At 50.7% G+C, this 22,904-nt stretch overlaps 1 protein-coding gene across 2 annotated transcripts in view; it reads right to left on the bottom strand.

Annotated features, from left to right (window-relative positions):
• Positions 1 to 21,916, bottom strand: part of RGS9 (regulator of G-protein signaling 9) — a 53,690-nt gene extending 31,774 nt beyond the window's left edge. For both annotated transcript variants that reach the window (XM_019542360.1, XM_019542361.1), the window contains exons 1-8: positions 21,790 to 21,916; positions 11,531 to 11,627; positions 4,872 to 4,922; positions 4,637 to 4,743; positions 3,895 to 3,946; positions 2,885 to 2,943; positions 2,373 to 2,449; positions 696 to 777 (exon numbers count right to left, since the gene is read on the bottom strand). In XM_019542360.1, the coding sequence (XP_019397905.1) occupies positions 696 to 777; positions 2,373 to 2,449; positions 2,885 to 2,943; positions 3,895 to 3,946; positions 4,637 to 4,743; positions 4,872 to 4,922; positions 11,531 to 11,627; positions 21,790 to 21,852 (588 nt within the window). In that variant the 5' untranslated portion in view covers positions 21,853 to 21,916. The remainder of the gene's footprint in view (positions 1 to 695; positions 778 to 2,372; positions 2,450 to 2,884; positions 2,944 to 3,894; positions 3,947 to 4,636; positions 4,744 to 4,871; positions 4,923 to 11,530; positions 11,628 to 21,789) is intronic.
• Positions 21,917 to 22,904: the final 988 nt, after the last annotated feature.

Genomic DNA, 22,904 nt, shown 5'->3' with positions numbered 1-22,904 from the left:
GCAATTTCGTGATTCTGGAGAGTTCTGACTCATCGCTTTTGGATATCCGAGGTCAGCGATGCTGTGTAGAATCAGAGGGAACAAATTCAGCCCTGGTGTAGCCACAAAAGAGCATACTGGGGCCAAAGTAGCTGGGTGGTGTAAAGACTCTTCCAGCCATGGCATTATCTGCAAGCAGAGCTCTAATTACACGCTGACATTTGCCTCCAACTTAAAGCCGCCCTGCACGTTAACTGCTGGGTTCTCCGCTGGCTGCTTATTCAATGTACACAATTAGCAACGGCTCTTTGATTATGATGGGGAATAAGGAGCGTAGCTTTTCGGGACATGTCAGCATCCAAGGACATGGTGCGACCGGCAGGGCCTCGCTCAGGAAACACCCTGTCGACATCTGCCAGAAGTAACTGTACCCTGCGGGGTGCGTGCAGCTAGGGCTCTCTGCTCGTGGCACGGACCCTGTGGTGAGACGCTCCTTGCCATGTCTTTCAGAGCAAGCAGGGCGCTCTGGGACATTAGCAGGCACAAGGGCTAATGTCTCTCCCCTCTGAATCCAGGCCTCCCAGGGGAGCACAGCCAAGAAGGTATCACCCCCAGGTTGCCTTCCTAAAGGTGAAATGATTTCCACCCAGCAGAGCTCCCAGGACCTTCACCTGCAATTGAGATCTTATAGTTGTGCGCAGCTGTGCTCAACTTACAGGTGTTCGATGCACAAACCAATACGCCCTCTCCTGACAGTCCAGGGCATATCTGTCTGCCTTCTTCCGCTCCTTTCCTGCCCTGGAAAGCCAACCAGAGGGTTTAATAACATCAGACGAATGCATGGGTCATTTCCCACTTTCAACGACATGACTTTTGCTCCGATTAGCTGCTGTTCCAGGTGACTGGGCCAGCACTGAAGCAGCTTGTGCTATTCGCAGTTAAAACAAGTGAAATCAAGGATGTGCAGCTGCTCCAATCCTTCCTAAACCCTTCTTCAGCTATGGGGACACAGGGCCTCCTGCAGAACGGCTCGATGTCAGCTGCTGCTCACATCCACAGTGTAACTCTATGTCCAGAATCCAGGGGGGAGGCTAGGCTTCGACTAATCAACTTCTTCCTGAGCTCTGCTGGACCAGGTGCATTCTCGTGGGTAGAGAGACAACCACGTCTCCCTATAGCGGCTGTATGACCAGGCAGGGGATAACTGTCATGTCTCATCTACCCAGATCTCCTGGTAATGGGTGGCTTTGTTGGGAGCTCGTGTCTGCTACACAGAAAGCTCCCTGCAGGAGAGTGTTCCTCATTCAAAGCCTCCAGGTTGGAGAGTTTTGTGCTTCGGATGCTTCAATTCACTCTCCACGGCCTTGGACAGGTCACCCCCCCCCACACACACACATACAACTTCATTGAGGCATTGAGAGAACCCAAGTCAATTCAGATTTAAAAACCCAACTGCAATGTGCAGCCTAGGCCAGACCCAAACCACACAGCAGCAACCCACAGAACTGGTGTATGTATACATGATGCCCTGACACGCTGTATTTAGACTTGACTGGTGCAATTGCAACAAGGGAAAACATGGGCCTACATGCACCTCTGCCAGCCCATTATATACAAGGGCCTACAGGGCTAAGGGAGATGCATAAACCCATGTTTAAATAATTAAGTAAAAGTAGCTTCATTGCTAGGGGGGGCATGCACAGGGAGTCTGGGGTTTTCACTTCCATGCCATCCCTATTTTGGTGCTATTTCTAGATGGAGTTTATAGCCTAGTTGCAAACACCCTGAGGTTGGATGTGTTCACTGCTGCCCCCTCATGACATGTCTACTGAAAGCATTTTGCTCATGTGAAGCTAGTCTATGAGCCAGAGAGGTAAAGCTTTGCAGGACTGGGCCCCAAGTTTCCAAGAGGGGCTGCAGCAGATGCTGTAGCAAAAGCCACTTCTTGCATGCATGACAAAACACTTGCAAGGACGTCTTTGCACGTCCCCGCAGGGTATGTGCACACTCAAATGTGCTCTCTGGCCCACACAAACCACATTGTGACTCCACATTGTGTGAAGAAATAGGGAGATGCTTGCATGCAGGACAAATGCCAGCAGTGTGGTTTTTGCTGGCTGCTGCTTTTTCAGGCAGTCAGTCAATTGGGCTGGCTGATTTTTCAGTCATTAAGCATCAAATGAGTAACAGTGGGTATTATATGGGGGGGTTGGGAAATGACATGGAAACAGCTTCCAGCTGCGCATTTCCCAGTGGGTGTTTTAAGCCACTTTAAAACTGAAAATTTATTTTTTTTTAGAGTTGCTTCTTTTGTTTGACTGCAACCGAAGACAATGCCTCTGCCCCACTCTTGCCCCAAAGTAAAGGAGAGAAGAGAATGGGAGTGAACTCACTTATACTGTTCTTTGGCCTGCATAATAATAAAATCCCATTTGTAGTTTATTTTTTTATTTAGCAAGTTGTAGTGTTCCTGGGATTAAAAAAAAAAAGGTACTGTTAGTACAAAACACAGACATTAGCAATCACAAGCTTTCTGTTTGCGTCACGGAGACCCTGCTGCAAATATTATCTCCTCCATGAATTAAACAAAGGCCAGGCAGGCAATGGGAGATATAAAATCTGGCTTGTTCATAGGAATGGCAGCCATTCTGAATATTTCATTCGAACCTTTTGGAGATGGCAATTTCCCTACTAAAATTATCATTTATTTTATACACTTTTATGCATCAGCAGCTATTTCACTTCCACATTTATGGCCTCAGGTGCTGCAGGGGCAGTGCTTCATTCAATTGAAATGGGGAGCGTGTATGCTGCTTTTCACCATTCTCCGGTCTCAGCAACAGCTGGCCCGAGCCAGTGCAGCCTCAGGGCTTGCAAAGGAACAAGGTAGGTAACATTTTCCTACCTTTTCATATTCTTCCAAATCCCCTTTCCTCTTAATATTTTTCTTTGCAAGGTAGATTGCTGAGGGAAAAGAGAAGACATCCAGTTACTCAAGTCCAAAATTAGCAAGTGTATGAAGACACGCAGACCCTGTGACAAAGGATGGAGCCACTGTCCTGAGGGTCTCCTTCCCACACACAAACTCTAATGTCACACACGCCTCCTCAGGAAGGTGCCCTTGGCTTCTTCGGTGTGTGGAGGATGGTCCCCTCACCCTGCAGAAGTCCAAGAATAACTATCCTCCCACGCTGTACATGTAGCGTGAGGAGGCTGATTTTAAAGCTGTTTGGCCAACAAGAACTTGCAAATGGTTGTGCTTGGCTTATGGCCTGTTCCTTCATCTCCGAGAAGCACAAACTCCCTGGGGCTCCAGCCTGGTTTGGATCCCTTGGGAACTCAAATAATAATCCCATTTCCCCTAGCCTGCATCTGTTGGTCTATTTAGATGGTAAACTGTGGGAAAGAAAGTGGCTGTAGCTCCAGGACTGGCAGAGTAGGGCTGTTATATCACAAAAGCCACTGTATTAAAGTGGGCTGAATTTAGCACCGTTCTTGACATCTGAATCTTTTGGAAGGGCTGAGCCCACAGAATAAGGATGCGCACTGGCTGTGCCAAGGGGTTGCACCGCTGTGTAGACATGCATCTTTTGGATATCTATATATGCATCTTTTGTTCATTGCTGTTGTGTCTTAGAACCCCTCTCTACCCTCTATCCACGCTCTGCTAGCAGGGCTTCTGGTATCTCGGGAAGAAAAGCAAAGAGAGGTAATGGATCATTAGAAGACCAAAGTATCAAGAAACACACTGAGCCCAGGGGCATGAACCAGGAGCAGCTGCCAGGCATAGGCACAACCCCAAAAGCAACAGGCCCCTAGGGCAAGCAGCAAGCACTGAGTGCTGACGGTATGGGCCTGCGTGGCATGGCCCAGCGCTCGCTGCGGCTCTCCCAGGGCAGGACAGCTAACACTTACCATAGTCGGTATCATCTGCCGGCCACTTCTGCGCAGGCCAGAAATAGGGGGTCTGCAGGAAGAAGGCAAAAACTGATCACACACCAGCTAAATCTGGCCTTTTAAAATCATGGCAATGGTTGACACAATATTGCTTATTTTTGTGCACAAAAGAGATGGAACAAATTTTCTGCCAGAAATCAGCTTTTCATTTCCCCCCTATTTTGCCATGTAAGGGGATTTCTCAACACACACACACACACACACACACACACACACAATCCATCCATCGCTTTTGCACTCAGCACTTGCATTCATGAGGCTATGAATGGTCCAGCCAGGTGTTCCAGATGCACTATGTCTGCTTTTACAATCAGTTATGACTGACCAGAAATACATTTGCAGAACCCAAAGCCTGGAACATTTTGCCTTCACATTGTTAAGATCCTGGATCCTGATCTGGGTGATCTGGAGGTTTTGTATATGTCTTTCAGAGTAGATGTTTAGCATCATAGCCCTCTAATCTCTTGCTGTGTGAGGAGGCAAGTCCAACCATGGAACACAGTTTTACTAGATTAACAAATCCCATTAATGATGTCTACCCTCCAAAGTGTTCCAGCAATAATTATGGATTTTCCAGTAGATAAGTTGGAAGGTAAGAGACGAAAGCCTCAAGCCTTTGAAGCTGCAACTTATTTAAACAGAAGCACGGAAACGTTGGTGTTACACATAGCCAGAGCATTTTGGCTACGAGGCAACTCACCTGAAACCTGTAGAGGTTGTTGTCTGTTTTAAGGGTGAGATTCTTTGGTTCCTGCAGGGGGTAGATGTATCCAAACTTGACAACCATAGTCCCCAAGCGAAGTGCCTCTAGAAAGAGACAAGTGAGATGTACTGAGACACAAAATGGGACTGCAGCAAACTCAAAAGCAAAAAAAAAAAAATCAGGTATCATCTAACAAGGATTCACAAAACCAGCTGATTATGCTCCTACCCACCTTCCTCGGTGATTTGCAGATGCTGGATAATCCACTGCAGTATATCACCACCTGCAAGGCAAAAGAACCAGCAGACACTTTATATCAGAAGACGCCGGCAGTTCAGGGAGCCCTCCAGGGAAACTGCCACTGTCACCATCTCCAAAAGGGGCCTGGAGCCCATGGTGCATGCGGGTCCCAGCAAGCAAAATGCGATCTTGAGCTCGGAAACTGACCCGCAGCTAAAACGCGGGGGACTGCACTCGGCTTCCTTTCATTTAATCCAGGTGGGACCCTGGATCCAGGGGGGGACCTTTCATTTAATCCAGGTGGGACCCACCTGCCAAACTAGTTCAGCTCTTCGTCAGGCCATATCTGCCCCTGAAACCCCTGCTGTCAGAAGGGGTCTTAGCATCAAAGCACAGCCCTCCCTCCTTGTCACACTGCCCCTTGTACTTGGTCTGGGGCTTCCCCCGCCAGGTCAAGCAGCCTCACACTTTGGCCTCTCAGCATTTTCTGATGCACAATAGATACCACGTGGCCTTACAGCTTTCCAGAGAGCAGAGCAGCCTCTTCAATGCGTTGAGCAAAGCTGCACTGGATAAGTAATGCATCATGTTCAGAGCAGTGGGGGAGAGAAATCCCCGTGTCTGGCTCTATAGACACTGCTGAGCTGGGGCCCCAACAAGCCCCCAGAGAGGGGTTGCTGCAAGTAGAGGCAAAGTCCACCCAAAGGGGAGGACTATTTAAGTTCACAAAATAGCCTGGCAGTGAGGCACAGGCCTTGCGCATGGGCGAGTTTCATTCAAGGGACAGCATGTCCCAGAGGTGATGTCCTTCCTTCTGTGGGCCCAGACTTTTCTGCTCACAGATGCAAAGAAGGACCTGAGGCCCTTTCTCTCCCTGTGAACAAAAGATAATCCTCATGTATTTCCTAGGGGGGTTGTTACCATGCCTCGACAGGGGTAAATTGGCCCTGGCAAGAGGGGCAGCACTAGACAAGCACCCCAGATAATGCCATGCAGAGCCCTGTACGGTGCACAGACTGAAAGGGAGATTTGATGCATTTTCCTCCCCTAGCATATGGGTGAACTCCAACCCTAATGTGCATGCAGTCTTTGGAGATCCCGTGATGAAACGTGTTATGGGCAGGCCAAGGATTCGAGCCAAGACTGCTGGCTCCTTGGGCCAGGGACCTGCTCTGCCCCACTGGGTGCTCAGAGACCCCTGAGATACCCCGTCAGGCCCTGCACGACAGGTTTTAAATACGTTGCAACAGCATCTCTTGCGCCTGCAGGTAACTGAAAAGCCTTCATTTTAAAATCCATATTTCTGACAGCTTTTAATGACTCTTTCTGCAATAGCTAAAAATATCTTCTGTAAGGACAAACAGCTCTCAGTTTTGTGACGAGGACTTCACGTATCCAATTATGTCGGGTTTTGATGCAAACTGGATGTGTTCTTTCTGAAAGGTGACTCACTGGGAACTTATTACTGCCAGCGTGAAAGGCAAGGGGCTGCTCATCAGGAATCAGCCAACTCAATTAGGAGCCTGACTCCTAAATTAAACCGAGGCATAAAAAAACAATTCAGATTTCAGAGCAGGAAATCTCTCACTTAGTAATGCAGAAAAGACTTGTAAATTGAACCTGAAAGGGGCTTTATTTATTAGATGTATACCCTCCCCTATCCAAACAGCTCAATCGTTCCAATAGACTGCTGCTGTGGGGGTGAGGAAGGAGGAGACACAATAGGTCGGTAGTGACAAACAAACAGATCAAAAAATGTCAGCTATTCCCAAAATGTTGGGGTTGGGTTTTTTGGAGGGGGTGGGGGGAATCTATTTTTCGAGATTTATGAGAATTTGAGGATTTTGACACAACACTGAGAAAGTTACACTATAATAATAATGCACTGAGAAAGTTTTTAAAAAAATGAAAATATTTCAGACTGCATTTGAAATAATCACTGAGAAAACATTTTGGGTTTATGAAAATCGTGTTCAGGGACAAAAATAATTTTCAATTGAAATTCGGAGGTTTGGATTTTGAAAGCCCAAAGCCAAACTGCTTTGTGATAAAACGAACCAGCCAAGAAAATGTTGTAACAGCAGAGGCCCAGTGACCCAGTCCTGTCCCCTTGGCACAGAGGACAGGAACATGGACCTCAGTGACGGAGGAGCATCACAGGGGAGAAAGGCAGGAACTTTCCAGTGTTTCTTTTTTGGACTCCTCCTTCCCAAAGGCAAATGGCCCAAAAGAGCCATTCGGTGGAAATAAGGGGTCTCTTAAGGAGGCTGGGGCGAGCGAGCCATATGCGGATGCACTGCCTGTTCCTAATCCTCCTGGGAGAGGTGGTTTCAGCCCTGCAGAGAGCCCACACAAGGCTTGGGCACCATTCAAACCCTGCTGAATCAGCTTAGGAAGGAGTTAAGCAATGCACAACCTCGGTGGGGATTTTCTGCACGAGGGTGAACTTCACCCACAGGAAATACGTGCGCTTTCCTCTTGCTTACTCCTACAGATTGGGAAGAAGCATGGTTCTCCTGTCACCCAGATTCTAATTCCAGGATGCGAGATCCTGCTTAAATCAAATCCAAAATAATGTCAGAGGGGCAGTGGAGTCCCGGAGGAGTGTCTGAATGGAAAAGGGTGCAAGAAGGAACAAGAGACCGTTACCAGGCAGCTTCTTGTCTTAAAACAATCACCCCTAGCACCTCCAGATGCACAGAGTGCAATCCTACTTCTGCTTAATTAGAAGATCATCTCTGTTAAGTAACTAATCTTTCCGAGTCCTTGAGTAGTTTCGTGGCTTCTCTGGCTTTTCAGCACTTCCAAGCGACACCGAAGTCTCTTGCCTTCAAAATTCCCTTGGAACGAACAATAGCCGCTAGTCGAAAAGACGCACCGGCAGGAGCCCCCTTTCCTGCAGGCCAGCTTTCCAAGCTCTGTGGCAGGCTGCTGGCACCTCAGGCACCAAGTCACCATCAACCTTCGCTTGCCCCTCTCATTATCTTCTGAGGAGCAAACAAAACCAGTGATGCTCCCTCCAATTCAAATGGGGCACCCAGCCCCTTATCAAGGACTAGCCTCTCCCCTCCAGCATCGCTTTGCCATGCCGATTGAAACGCTGACCTTCCCTGCCTTTCTACTGCTTGCTTATCCTTGTGCCAGGAGTCCAGAGCTTTCGCCCTACTGCCTGCTTCCTTAAATAGACCAAATTAAGGGATTATCCTGTCATTCATTTCTAGACAGCTCTCCTTGCAAGTGCTCTCCCGGAAAGGGGAAAGTTAAACATGGCTGGTTGCGTGTCCCGTGGGAAGGGCTGACCAGTTCTGAAAGGAGTTTCCTTACAGCAGGGGCTGCACACCCATGCGGTGCACCAAGGCGAGCCACGGGCCCCTGGGGCCACGTGCTGCATGGCTACCTGGCCCACCCAACCACAACCCCATGTGTCCATGTGGGCCCCCCCTCCCACAGCTGCGCCGTGTGCTCACAGTTCCCCAAACTGCACTGCGCACTGGGGCGGGATGGAAAGTGGCAGCTAGAGGAGGGAGGGGGAGCCAGAAGACTAGGGGGCAATGGGGGATAGTGGCAGCCTGGCGGGAGCGTAACCCCTTGCAGGCCACATGCAACCTGCTGGCTGCCCCATGGATAGTCCTGCATTGAAACAAGAAGCTGACACAGACCCACTGACTTCAAGGGAGCAGTGCTCGTTTACAGCCGCCCAGACTCTGATGCAATGTCTTCGCAGTTCCAGCAGGAAAGATGAGTCAGTCTGTCTTGCAGGCACCATGCTCAATTGACAGATATGCAACCCAAAGAGGACAGAACATATCACAGCCTAAAAAGCAGAAATGATTAAAGTGCAGAGGAGCACCAGTCTGCAGCCCGGGAAGATGTGTAACTTTTGGAAAAGACACCTAAGGATCCAAAGTAAAAACAGATACCGCTCACTCAGGCTTGAGTCCACAGGGGTGCTCTCTCTTCACACCCTCTGGTCATTGATTGTTATTAATAAGTAGCATTATTTTTAATGCCCTATCTCCAACAACATTTGCATTCATGGCATTTTCACAAATTTAGCCTGGCTGGTTTCATTTCTTTTGTTAGAGTAAGGGTTCCTCCTTTGCAATGCTGCCTTAAAGCACAGTAATGATGCTGCAGGAAGATGCAGAGGGACAGGGTCTCAGACTGCATAAATCACTTTGCTGACTGCAGTGGAGCTGTATGTATTCAAAGGCAAAATCTGGGGACATCCTGTTCCTCGGGCATATTCTAAGTTCTCCTTCTATATGCCCTGCTCTGACACGTTTCCATTGTGGCTTTTGGCAAGTTCCTTAACTCTGCTACCTCAATTTCCACATGCAGAAAATGGGACAAACAACCGCACAATAGTTCTGTGAAGGGCTGCTGAATTAGGTTTTGGCTGACTTGTCCTCTCAGATGTGGCTGTACAGCTCCCTTGATTTCAGAGGTTTTTTGTCTTGGATTTTAAAGTACCACGGAAGGAGACAAGTGAGTGTAGACTCCAGTACAATGTGTGCAAAGCGGTGAATATTTATAGCGTAGTATTCTTCATAAGTGCTTCTCTGGCAGTTTCTAGGATGGGGAAGTGAAGGTGTCGATAGTGTATTTCTGGTGCCATGAGAAAGGAGCTGGCAGGCACAAAAGCAGAGTGTGACTGTCGCTGACTGTAATGATAGACTTGACACATCAAAGCACACCTACCCATCTATTTCTTCTTCAGCCTATTGGAGTGGGGAAAAGCTATAATTTAGAGGCATAGAAATGGGTTGAATATTTTGCTCCTCTCCAGTGATTCGAGGAAAAATTATTATTACCAGAAAATGTTAAAAAGGGAGAGTAATGTCTTGTTCGTGTCTAATCTACCATATTATACATCTTGGTTTTGTTCTGCTTTTAAATGTGGCAGTCAGTTAGTCATAGTCCCCCAGAGCCTAGAAGACCCATGTAACTGGTGTGATAAAGACATCTCAGTGGCATCACACTGGAGCCACGTGGCTAGCATCTGTCTGGCCTCTTCCGACTCCTCAGCCCCAACCAGGTATCTATTTCAGACGCTCCATTTCAGCCGAAGCCAACAGCATCCATAAAGTCGACGCTGCTTCGTCTATGCAACGGCATTAGGAAGTTATTCAGAACATGTCAACAACCTGCCTTCGGCATAGCAAGAGAGAGCCATAGAGCATAAGTGCCTCCTACTGTGGATAGCTAATGCTCCTTCCACTACCCCAGTAAAGACCTGTGTTTCAGGTGCAAAGCACGCTTGACTCAATCCCCCAGACACCCAGCAGTTTGGTATACATGCACGTGTGGAGGCTGCTTAGACATTAAGGGACTTGTACAGGTAAATTAGCAAGAGCCAAAAGAACACAGTCGGTTTTTGAATGACAAAGTGGAAACATTAATATGTTTGCAGACAAGTACAATCCAAATCAGGGCTCCACAAATGGATGGATGACTATAAGATGTGGGTGGCACAGAACTCTCCTCTGACCCGTCCATGTCCCAGGATCCTGTCCGAGGAAAATCCCACAGAGCTGAATGAGTCAGAGCTTCGCTGCAGATTAGTACATCCCTGAGCACGGCTAAGGGCCTTCCCCACAGCCAGTCTGATGAAAACCAGATGGACTGGATGTTAAATACACATTTGCACTGTTACCCGATGTTTGGCATTCCCAGCGCTCTTCATGCCTCCAGATCCACCTTTAGCAAATGACCCACCTGGCCACAGTAAATGGCAAAAGTCTTCATTTTAGCTTTAATAAGCACTGGCCTCATGCAGCCTCAGGATCCACCTTATTCGTCACTGAACAACTCTGCTGCAAATGAGCTTCTTTCCCCCTATATGAAAGTCTGCTGTGCTCAGGCCTGCCCAGCTGTACGTTCTCCGCTTCCCAGCTGTCTGGGTGTGCTGCAAGCCGGGAAGCAGTCTAAAGTCTGATTTTCCTGACTGAGACACCTAGTGTCTCCACTGCTTAGGATTTGTACTACTATGCATCTGGCAGATATGTCCTGCCACTAAGCAGCTTGGGAGGTGAGGCTTAGTTCTGATCATTTATTACCTTAAAATATCAGGAATGTCAAATATGATGTAAGAGAAACTGTTGGAGGATCTCAAGAGATGTGACTGAGGAGAGGAGCTGAATCTATCAGACATCTTCTCTCCACAGTGCTAATCACACGTTAAAGCTAGAGAAGTGTGAACAAAGGCCAGAAAGAAATCCAAGAGCTTTAAACAGTCTGATTAATGGCCCTCCCCTTTTCCCCGGACCTCAAGTGAGGAGCTTGTATGCCCCTCTCTCTCTTTCAGGATATCAACAGCTCATTTGATCTTTGATCATCTCCAGGGTGTCCCAGGTAGTCAAAACTTGAATTTCCAGTGTAGGAAATAGGAAGATTGTTTTTACCGTCTTGAGCTTTCTGCATGTGTCCTAGAAGAGTAAAGTCACATGGGGCTGAAGCCCAGCTTTTTTCTGTTTTACCCTCAAGCACCCAGATCCCCAGGGAGAAGATCAACATCTGTAAGCAGAACAGTAGCGCAGGTGGACCGCTCTGGGCTGATTTCCATTTTGTATGGAAAAAAAAAAATTGGGTCTTCTCATGATGCTAAGAAAAAAACCAGGGTAGCACATAGTCAACTACTAGGGATCTTACCTGCCACGGCATGAGGGATGTTCGTGATCATCACCCTCTGTGTGTGCGTTTTGATGCCCGTGTCGGGATTCTGCATCTCCATGAGGAGGCCTTCGATCTGCAAAGGATGATAGGGACAGAGAGCTTTGTGAGAATAAGAAGTCCACAACAAAAAGAGAGCCGCTTCACAGGGATAATCAACCTGGAGCAGCGCAAGGGAAGAGAATTAGCAGGCTGCACCAACACCTCCCTGCCTTCCTATTCCCTCCAGATGCTGCTCCAAGGGGCAGGTTGCTATTGCAGGAATACTAAGCTGAGCAGCAAATGATACCTGCTTAAGGTACTACCATGCATTGTGTTTCCTGAGGGATGCATATGGCTGTGATTAGTAAAAGTGGACCATGGAGGTGGCTGCTGCAAGCAAACTCAGCTCAACTCTTTCAGGAGAGACAAAGGATGGTTTGGAGTGAGTGGCAGAAACCTCACGGCTGCAAACACCTGTTCGTTTCTGGCCTGCCAGCTGGGAGCTGGGGCAGTAAGAGGAACGTTACAATACAGGGGAGGAGCGACTAAGACATGGAAAGCTGGCCCTACGGGACTCGCATCCCATTTATTTATAGATTCACTTGAAAGTATGTCAGCAACAGGTTCTGGCACAAGATGTGTGGACACCCAACGCAAAAAGTCTGCTCTGCAGACAGGAACTACAGCAAGTCTTATACACAGCTCGCTCACACACTCACCCTTAGGGCCAAATGTCAAAGGTAGTTGGACGTCCAAATATCTCAAAACCTTCTCCCTGGTTTATTTTAAAGCAAAAATGAAAAAAGAAGCATTTGCCTTAGCAAGGTTTGACCCCTTTTTAGCCACCGCTCCGAGAGCAGAAGAACCTAGGTCCTAGGTCCGGTCCCCTTGCACAGATGCGATGGGTTTGCTTATTAAGTAGCATTCCTTGATCTTGCCGTTGCATCGGTCTAGGCTGGCACACCAGGCTCATCACTGTGGTACTGAAGTGCCCAGAGAGCAATTACATGCTTGTCTTTTTGTGACCTGACTCTGGAAATACACCCCTCCAGTTGGGGGTTTTATGCTAAATAAATCCACCAATGCCAGTTGTAAAGTTACTTCCCTCTGTGGACATGAGCATGGGTTGAGGAAGCTCTTGTGTAAAGAGGAACATTTTTAAAACTCTCAGTGACACAGAAGTGTCCTGATCCAAGTTGATGGAGAAATCCCGGCTGGTTTCAGTGGATTTGGGATCAAGGCCCAAGTCTCAGTGAACGTCAAGTCCAATGTCTCTGGGCTTGACAGTGAAGACAAGATATTCATTAACTATTCATTTTTAAGTACAGTGTCACATTAGGAATGAAACAAAATTTTCTCCCCGGGATTGCTAGTGGCAGGATTGTCCTGCTGATGCCAAAGGAGGCAACTCCACTGAAGTCAGTGGTGCTGCGCCTGCTTACACCAGCTGTCAGTTTTACCCCTCAGGTAGGGCTTGATCTCTGAAGCCCCATCCCGTGCACCATCATTCACATTTGGGCCAACAGCGAGTGTGAAATGCTATCTGGTCCGACTTGGCAGCACTTCACAGGTGCTTTGCACAGGTGAGGACGAAGCTCAGGACAGCGGGGGAGTAGGCCCCTTGTATTTAGGGCCGCTGGGCTCTTTGAACTGAGCCAAGCTCCTTAAATCTGGCACTGAGATTTCAGCGATTTAAGCAAGGTTTCAAATCTTTGTACCACTTTACTGCTGGAAGAGCTATTGACGGCTAGCGACACGGAGAGCTCTGCAAGCGTATGCCATGAACACTGCCTACAGCTTGAAACTCATTTGTTCTGTTGGTATATCCTGGAGGCATAATACCCTGGAGGCTCAGCCTCCTTTCATGATCATCGCCAGCACTTCGGAAGCACCAAAGGACAGACTTTTTCCCAAGGATCCCTCCCAGGTTTTATATGCAGCCCTGTGCAAGCTGGGCTAGGTATCTGGGAGATCAAAATATCTCATGGCTCTTTGAATGTCAGACTACCTACTGTCTCAGTGGAACCACAGTGCCCGGTGCTACGTGATGAGGGAGGCTGATTCTCAGCACCGTCCACCTCATCTTGCCGTCTGCATCCAGACATAACACCTGCTGATGACAGCGATGGTGCAAGAGAGACCAGAGCATGCACCAGCCATGAGTCAGGCATCGCCAGAGTCCTGAGACTGCCTTCAAAAGTCAGGAAGAGCTAAAGAATAAACCTTATTTTTTCCATTTACCTGGTGGTTTCTGAGAGTTGAAGCTGCATGTTTTCCTGGTTATTTCTGCAGCCACAAAGACCAGAAAGTAGCCTTTCCTTGATAGTGAAAGGAAAACCATTGCCTCCAGGATCTGGGGCTTTAAGGGGAACCCCCCGCTAAACTTCACAAAACTTTGTAGAGAACGGGCAATGCTGCTAATCCGCCCTGCACACAGAAGCACAGGCCACGTCTCAGCGGGTGCAAGCGTGGGTCAAAAGCAGAGTGATGCTTGTGTCTATATGCAATTATTCATCCTGGCTCTGAAGACGGAGGAGGAAGCCGCCGCTCTGGGGACTATAGCACTAGCGTAACTTGGAGGGTGCCTTGGTTCAAGTCCCTATTCCGTTGCGGGCTTCTTGACCCCGACGTTGATGCTTCCACTGTGAAAAGGGGATAATAGCATTTGCACCATGGCCAGGAATGCAGGAAGGGTAAATACATTAAAGATTGTGAGGTGCTCAGACACCACAGAAAACCTCAGGGGCCCTGAACGCTTCCTTAGAAACCAGATTGCAACGGGACCGTCCCAAAGCGGCACCCTCCAGCTCAGACCACCTGCCTGTCCCGTTGACTTCACCGGGGCTCTCGCCTTTCCAGGCCCGCTCCATTGGCCAGACCAAATTCGCTGCTGACCCTTTGGGTCTACAGTGTATGCCCTGCGTCTCCCCCCAGGCCGAGAGACAGACCTCACCGAGAGCCCAGGACTTGACAGCTCACACGAAGCCGTGTCAGTCTTCTTGCTAACGAGCAAATAACCCCAGAGACTTGTAGCTCTTGTTGTCTCCCCGCTGCTCACCCTCTCTTCACAGAAGCTGAACACATATTAAAAGCAACAAGGGAGATAAGCAAGGGAGCTCTCGCTGGGTGGTGCCTGCTGCTCTGGCTGCAAACCACGCACTTTCCTGATCAAAACTCAGCAGGTCTTTTCCTCTCCTCCGAAGGGAACTGGCTGCTTATTATGGATTCCTAGAGATTAGAAATTGCCATTAGCACCAGTGTGTCAGCAGGAGCCCGGGAGGACTATTTAAAATACAATGAGAACATCTGCTTTCCTTTCTGGGGCTTGGCCGTGTGCGCTTTCCCAAAAGAGCCCTGGCTGGTTTTAATTTGGTGTACGTGAGGCCGCTTCCTGCCCTCGCTGCACACGGGCAGGCCCGCGGCGAACCAGATGAACTCCTGAGGAGATCTGCCCCGGTGCGGAGAGCCAGCCCAAAGCGTGGGCTGCATTTCAGGCCCACCCGGAAAGGACAGAAATGCAGCAGACCCTGATCAATCTGCTGTTCCAGCGAGCGAGTTACTCCCAGTGACCGCTTACCAGAGGCAGGGAGCGGGACAGTCGCGGGGAAGCAGAACAGCAGCAAATGACATTTCAGTGATAAAACAGCCCTTGGGGAAATGAAACTGTGGGTTCACTGAGGTCCCCAAGACCCTGCGCAGAAGTGACTTTTGCCCCCAGAGCCCCAGGGAGGGCGATAGGAAAAAAATCTGTAGGCAAGAGGCACAAAGAACATAATCCTGAACTCAGGACCTGGGGGAGAAAGTTTGCAAACCGGGTGTAGGAGGCCACAGATGGGACAGGAGGAAGAAGAAAATACGGGAACTGTGTTTCAAGCCTCAGCTACTTAGACCCAATTAGCTTGTTACCTGCTTTTCATCTGTCCCTTCCCTCTGCCCGTCCCCTCCTGCATGCTGAGAAAGCTCACCGAAGAGAGTCTCGCCACTCGACCCAGCCTCGATGGGCTAAACTGGGCAACAGAGAATCGCAGCTGTCTTGCATTCCCGTGCACCCCCGGTCTCCCTGCTCAGCCCTGCTCATCTGGCTGCAGCAGTGGGCTCTGGTCCTCGGGCTGGGAGGTGCCCCGGTGCATGCCCAGCTTCCCACTCCTACACTTGTAATCGCTGACTTTGCTGGCGGGCATCCGTTGTCAGCAAAGCAGCAGCCTACAACCCTTCAACTAAGTGAGGCCATGCAGAGTTTGCTACTACAGAGCGGTGGATGAAGAAGGAAGAGGCAGAGGCAGACCGCCGCTTGCTTGCACTGGCCACAGCTTGTCCTACTGAGCAGAGGTTTAGTGCTAGGCGGTTTTTATTTTGCATTGGGTTTCTGCAGTGCTGAGCAAGCAGAAAGAGCCACAGAAGGGCTTTCCTAAACTGTCTAGGTGCCAGGAAGAGCATCGATATCAGACACTGAAATGTGCATGGAGGAGGACTGCCCCAGGATGGTACCTTGTGCTTCAAGCCTTTCATTGCAGGTGCTGTCGTCCCCCACAGCAGCAGCACCAGCAGGTACGGAGCAGACAGTTACTACTGGGTGACCTGCTGTGTGCATCCACTGCTTTGTGGGCAAGCAACCTCCGCTTATGCAAACAGGATTGCCCTGAAATCCTAGAGATGATGCCCTTTCAGATAATTCCCCCGGGGAGAGGCATGCCCATAAACTGTAAGAGCCCAGTGTTGCTTGCAGAGGCTTTTGCATGTGATATTCAAAGGTAAAGGGGCTTAACTACATTAAACGTGCCTTTCCTCTCAGTCACAGACCTACACAAGGCACCTTCTCCTAGTAACAGGCAACCGTAAATCCTCCGGATCACGGTGTATGCAGAAGAGGTTGTCAGGTCCCTGATGAACCCACTTGCGGCTGACAAGCCCAAGAGTGACCCAGCGTGTTGCCTGCTTCACAGATCCGGGTGTTGTCCGAGCTGGAGTCCAAGTTTACAGCAGGCTGCTTCCTTCTTTCTTGCTTCGCCTCCATCCTCTGGATCGAAGCCGCTTCATGTTGAACTGCACCCGGTGCCACGTGTTCCCTCCAGACTGGACAGGATTTTCCACACTCCTCCCAGATTTCTATGTTGATGTTGAATGACTTTATACCATTTTTGTGCATGCTGTGGTACCATCATAGAGGGCGACCCATCCAGAACCTCCTCAAATCTCACTGTACAAAATATTCTTGGGGATATGGGCTCCCTCCATCCTCCTGACACGGCCAAGCCATTGCAACCTCGTCTTCTTGATGGTGGTTTCTAAGTGCGTCTGTCCTGCATGCTCCAGCACCTCTGTGTTTGCCATTTTGTCTTCCCACTTTATTTTTAGGATCTTGCACAGGACTCAAACGTGGAAACTGTTCAGTCTCCTGATGTGCCAGGCACATGTAGTCCACGTTTCTGAACCATAAAGCAGGGATGACTGCAAGTCTCCTAGATTTGCATCTTCACCTTAGTTGATAGTTTGTTCTTATTTTCATGCATGTTCCTGTAAGAGCCCAAAATTCTTCGCTGCTTTTCCGGTTCGGTCAGTTCAGTCTGAAGATTGAGATTCCCGCTGATCGTAGGACCCAAATAGCAAAAGCTGTTGGTGTCACCAAGAGATTTACTGCCCAGGGATGTCAGGCACTGGTTCTTCCACCCCTTGGTACACGATCATCATCTTTCTGAAACTAATCCTCAACCTGAAGCTCTTGCATGATGCAGAAAAACTGCCCAACGCATTTTTCAGGGAAGATTCATGGTGGGCAACCAAAGCTGCATCATCCGCAAACAGGAAATCTCTCGGAAGCAGGTCTTCCACCTTGGCTTTTGCTCTAAACCTTGTGATATTGAACAAGCCTCCACCCAGCCTGTTCAAAGGTAACCGCCAGCATTGCTGTCCTTGGATGCGTGAAGAAGCAGGAATGAAAAGTAGACGTTCGAGAGCACAGGGGCTATGGCACACCCCCGTTTCACCCTGTTGCTGATGTCAAGGGCATCGGATTCTTTCTTTTCATACACTACAGTTGCCTTCGTACCTCGATGTAGTGAGCGAATGATGTTCAGCAGTTTGGGGGGGACAACGCCGTTTCTTCAGGACAGTAAAAAGGCCCCGTCTGTTGACCGGATCGATGAAGGCCATGTCCCCTCTCCTGTTAGACTCCACAGTATTGCAGTATCCAGTGCTATGGACAAACACCTGCTGCTTTATCCGTTAACAACCCCCATTCCTAATCTCCATTTATGTGCTGGTTCCTGCTTGCAAAGATCCCAATCCCAGCTCTGATATTTGAGGCAGGAATGCAGCTTTTCATCTCGGTCCTTCCATCCCCACGCTAATTTTATTCTTCACGAGGCCTGTAGCCAACGAGCCCGTCATGGTGTCCACCCCGCCAAGATCAGAGGTTCTCTCACACACGTTATTAACAAAAAACAAAACAGAAATGGAAAATGTGTTTTGCTGGAGCCCAGTTCACACTCACCCCCAGTGCAAGACGGCTCGGATGGCACAAAGGGGCTACACCAGAGTGTGAGGAAGTCTAAAACAGGGTGGTCGAGGAGTCAATCCTTCATTGCTTGCTATTATCTCACCTCACCTCTATGCTGATGCAAATGAAAGAAATCTCTAGAATAGCTAGCTCTTGCACAGAGCTTTACAGCAGTAAATCTCAAGGTGCTTTCAGAGGAGACCAATAACACTACCCCCATTTTACAGAAAGAGAAACAGAGGACAAGGAAGGATGTGCTATGCATTGCAGACAAGAGGCACAGCAGAAAGAAGCGGAGCCTCTCGAGTCCCTGTCCCCTGTGCCAAAGTACCTCCATCGGGCACTAATTGGGGGAGCACAGGACGGACAGCACTTGACCAAGGGCCTTCTAGTCATGTGCCAGTGTGGCTCCCCCCACGCCGCCAGGCAGGACACTTGCAACGCGTCTCTGCCTTTCTCCAGAGACGGAGCATTTGAGATGCAAGTCGCAGGTGGCTCTTTCGGGGGGGGCACAGCACAGCTTGTCCTGGCCCAACCAAGCGCGGGGCAGAGCGTTTCTCCTCCCTCCCCTCCAGACAGCCAAAGCTCTGCTCCTGCAAAGTGAAGCTGGTGAGGCTGATGCACAGCAAGAAGCAGGAATTTTAATGAATGCTAATTTCCCCCCCCACCTATTTAAGTTAGTCTAATAAAAAACATCAGATTCACCTACAGAGCCGTGTCTGCCAAAACTGAAGGAGCAGCAACCGCTTGGCGACCACGTCCCTGGGAAATTCTTGGTGGAGGGTCCCAAGGCAGCGCTGGAGGGACCTCAGTTCAGAGGAGCGGTCAGCAAAGGCAGGGCTGGATCCACGCCCGCAGGTCTGAGCTCTGCCCCCCGGGGTCTGGCCCTCTATAAATAAGAAGCAGCTGGCAGGGGTGGCAGAGACCAGCCCGAGGGGAAGCAGAGGGGAAAGGCAGGCTGCATCTCCGGGCATGTAGCCTGGCAGGGAACACTGCATATCCCCCCACTGATCTCAGAGCAACACATTGCAAACTGCTGACCAGCATGCCAACGATGCAGCTAAACGATGGGCCAGATCCTGATTATTTCAGGCTTATATGGCTCCTTATAGCTGTAAAATCTGGAGGCATTTGTAGACTCTCACCGGGGTCAGCCTTTACCCTCCAACTATACTTGAGTCATTCAAGGCCAAGAAGACAGTATCTCCCCTGCCGGGTAAGTCTGAGGGCCTGCAGAAAACCACGGTAATTTGCCTCCCATCAGCGTGGCTGCAGGGGCCTCCTCCCAGCCACGGCTGGCCTCGGTTAAAGAACTGTGGGAAGGGGCGACACGTCCTCTACCCCTGGTGGCAAACCTCTCTCCTTTACCCCACGCAAAACCTTCTGCAGTGTCCTATGAGGACGTGTGAAAACAGAAGACTCCCTCTTCCACCCTGGAGGAGTGAAACCCATCCACAGTGAGCCACCTTGAGCTTGCTTTGGCACAGAGTACAGCTCCCTGCCTGCAGCTGATGAGAGGACAGGACAAGCAAGGAAAAGGTCCTGGACATAAAAGTGCGTGAACCTGGGATGGATCCTGGCCACTACCAGCATGACAGCTGCTGGCCGCTCCTTTAGGCAATGTCTGCCCAGAGTTTCTGCTACAGAGCTGCTGGCACGAGCTGCTGCACATGCACCTCCAAGGACTCTCAGCCCGGGGCCAGGAACGCACCAGCCTCAGCCAGGTCCCTGCGCACACTTCCCTGAATGGTGCCATTTCATTCACGGCCATACGTTTCAGCTCCGGCATGGCACGAAACTGCTTCGTCCAAGCCTCAGCTGCACAGAGGAGCGACTGAGCAGACCTGCTTCATCTGGGGAAAAAGAATCCCCCGCCTCCTGTGCCCTGTGCTGGCCACGCGGCAGGAACGAGCACGCACAGGCCCAGGAAGCATACGGGCGTTGCACTGCTCGTGGAGCAATCAGGACCAACAGTGTTATGACACCAGCAGCACGCCCCCTCCGCCTGGCTGGCACAAACCATACGTGGAGCATATGTGACTGTGGGGGTGCCAGCTGGTGGCAAGGCGCTAATGCAGACTCGAGCAATTAATGATGCCTTTATCGCTTATCTTAGCTTCCTACAGAACCGATCCCGAGCAGATCAGTGCAACGGGTCCCCTGCTCCCACTGGCAACGGGAGTCTGAGGTGTGCAGCGACGTGTAGGGCACGCTGCAGCTCACAGGGTCTGCCCATGCATATGGGCTGCAGGTCATCACCCTAAGAGTGGCCAGGTCCCGCTGTGATCTAACCAGAGAGACGGTGAGAACCAGAGGCCGGATCCAGATTCTTGCCATCGACTTTGGATCAAAGGCCCCTGCTCAGCCACGCAGGAACTTCCTGGGCTGAACGGGGGCTGACCACGTCTCAGGCTGAGCAACGCGGCGCTCTCTGAAGTCTCCCAGGCAAGACCCACGCTGACAGCAAGTTGCTGCACTCTCCTGGCTTCTCCCATGCAAGTATCTCAAGAACACTTTGCAAAGGCTGATCATCCCCATTTTAGACAGAGCAAAGAAATGCTGCTAATTAGGTTTTTTTACAATAAAATGTACAGACTAATGATCTGTATCTTCCCCAAGCAATCCCACTGCCTTCACAGTATAAATCAGTGCAAAATGTGACCCATTTTTTTTTCTTTGATGGGGCTTCCCTGCCCAATCATGCAGAAACGAACACCTGCAAAGGAACCAGTGTACACGTCGCCTTCGGCATGAAAAGCACAAATGTTTGTCCTGTAGGACTCGTATTGTGAGACTGAATAAATTCACACCCCGTTGCCTCTCTCCTCTGAATTTCAAACCCAGCCACCTCCTCGTTGTGGTGTATGCATGCCCTGGCAGAAACGCTTCATGTCTGCACTCGTCTTCCTTTTTCTGCTGTGCTTGATTGTCCTGGGGGGTGAACTGCTACGCAAATACGAGCCAGACAGCTGTACCTGTCACTGGAAATTCAGCTAATTCCACTCAATAAGCTAAGCCAGGTAAAGACAGAGGGATGGAGAAAAGCTGGATTAATACCTACCCTCTTTAAGCTCGTTTCCTATGCCGGCTCTAGCAACATGCTTTTCGATGGAAGTTTAAACAAAAGACAGAAAGCCCTTCCAGAAGGATGCACGGCATCGGGAACGTGCTCCTTCACCTCCCCGCTCCCTGAAGCTATAACCGTTTTACACGCACTTGTCTTCCCAGGAGGGAGGAGCAGACACGCAGCCGGCGTTCGCGTGATGCATCCCTTGAAAATGGACATCGGCTGCACGTCTCCCTGCCGGCTGCGGGGAAGGGGAGGAAAAACAAACCCACAACGGTTCATGGGAGAACCGAACTCTGATACCGGGGCTTTCCCCCCCACCCCGATTTCAGTCCAGGGTGGGGGAAATCTTCCCCTAGGATCATTCAAGGATAAGCCTGCAAGATGCGAGAAATTCACCCTTCTCTTTCCTTTTTAAAAAATTTTTGCTCTATTAAATATCTAGATTAACCCTCCCCCTCCGGGCCAGGTCTCATCCCAGCGCTGCTGCTACCCCCGGAGGAGGCCCACGGTGCCCTGGGCCAGGCTGTCTCCCCGGCACCTGCGGAAAACTGGGCTCTTTGCCCCAAGAGCAGGCGAAAGCCACGGCGGCCCGCCCCCGGGTGCCCTGTCCGTCCCGGCATCCCCGCGCGAGGCAGGTGGCACGGGGGTGCAGGTGCGGGGCCAGATGCATCCCTGCCCAGGCGGGGTTACCTTTTTGAGGACTGCCATTCTCGGCCTGTAATGCTGCCCCTGGTCTAGCCGTTTGATAGTCATCGTGCCCCCCCGAGGCCGAGCGAGGCAGCCGAGAAGCGGGGGTCGCTCCGCCGCCCGCAGCCGCCCCTACGCGCGCTCCCGGTCTGGGAGCTGAAGGCAGCGGTGGAACCAGACCCCGCCGCGCCGCAGCCAATCCACGAGCGAGTTCCAGGGCCTCATTTGCATGAGCGGGCTCAGCGCGTCCCGATAGGGGGAGCGCGGCCGCTGGAGGCCAGTGGGGAGGGGTCCTCGGCCAATCAGCGGGCGGCGGAGTCCGCCGAATGCCGCCCATGTAGGCGCCGTGGCTGAGGCGCTGCCAGGGAAGGGCCCAGTCCCGCTCTGCCTGCGGTCGGGGGCGAGATCAGCTCCCAAGTCAGACGAGAGCAGGGGACGGCAGCCTAGAAAACGCTGTTCTTTGCCTACGAGCAGATGAAGCAGGTGAGTGGTCAGAAATACGTCGCCATAAGTACATAAGAAGGCGCCAGACCGGGATGAGAGGACAGGCCTCGAGTGGTGATACCAGCTGGGTCCCGCCAGGTGGGCAGTATCCCGTGATGACTGGTCAGGGCCTGGCAGGAGGCGATCTCGACCCCTCACGTTATAATATGGGTCCCTGACCTCAGTACCGGGGAGGAGGGGCCCTCCCACAAAACCCGCATTGCTGAGCGGAGGGGGAGAGGCGATGGAGGTGGAGGGCGGCCAACCGAGCACTTGGCACGAAAGGGGACGTGCAGAGACAGGAGTCGCCGTATCGGGGCAAAATGAAGCAGGACGCGCCCCCTCTCCGGGAGGGTGTCCAGGCACGTCACCCAGGTGAGCTGCGTGTGCTTGAACAAGCACTCAGAGGAACGGCCCCCACCCCTGAAAGCCTCTTCATAAGTCAAGCACCCTGTGCTGAGCGGTTGGGAGCATGATGGGCTTTGCCTTGACAATACTGGAAACTCAAATCCATCGTTTTATCCAGAAAGGACCAAGAGCACACAAGCTTTATCCCAGGCGTGAACAGTGGCGATGGCCCTTGGGAACAGGGAGAGGTGAGACCTCAGTGCCACCAGGGAGGAATCCATGTGCCA

This window comes from Crocodylus porosus, unplaced genomic scaffold (genome assembly GCF_001723895.1).
Source record: "Crocodylus porosus isolate Cpor-Errol unplaced genomic scaffold, CroPor_comp1, whole genome shotgun sequence".
In the NCBI taxonomy this organism is placed as follows: domain Eukaryota; kingdom Metazoa; phylum Chordata; order Crocodylia; family Crocodylidae; genus Crocodylus; species Crocodylus porosus.
This window is presented reverse-complemented; position numbering and strand designations above follow the sequence as displayed.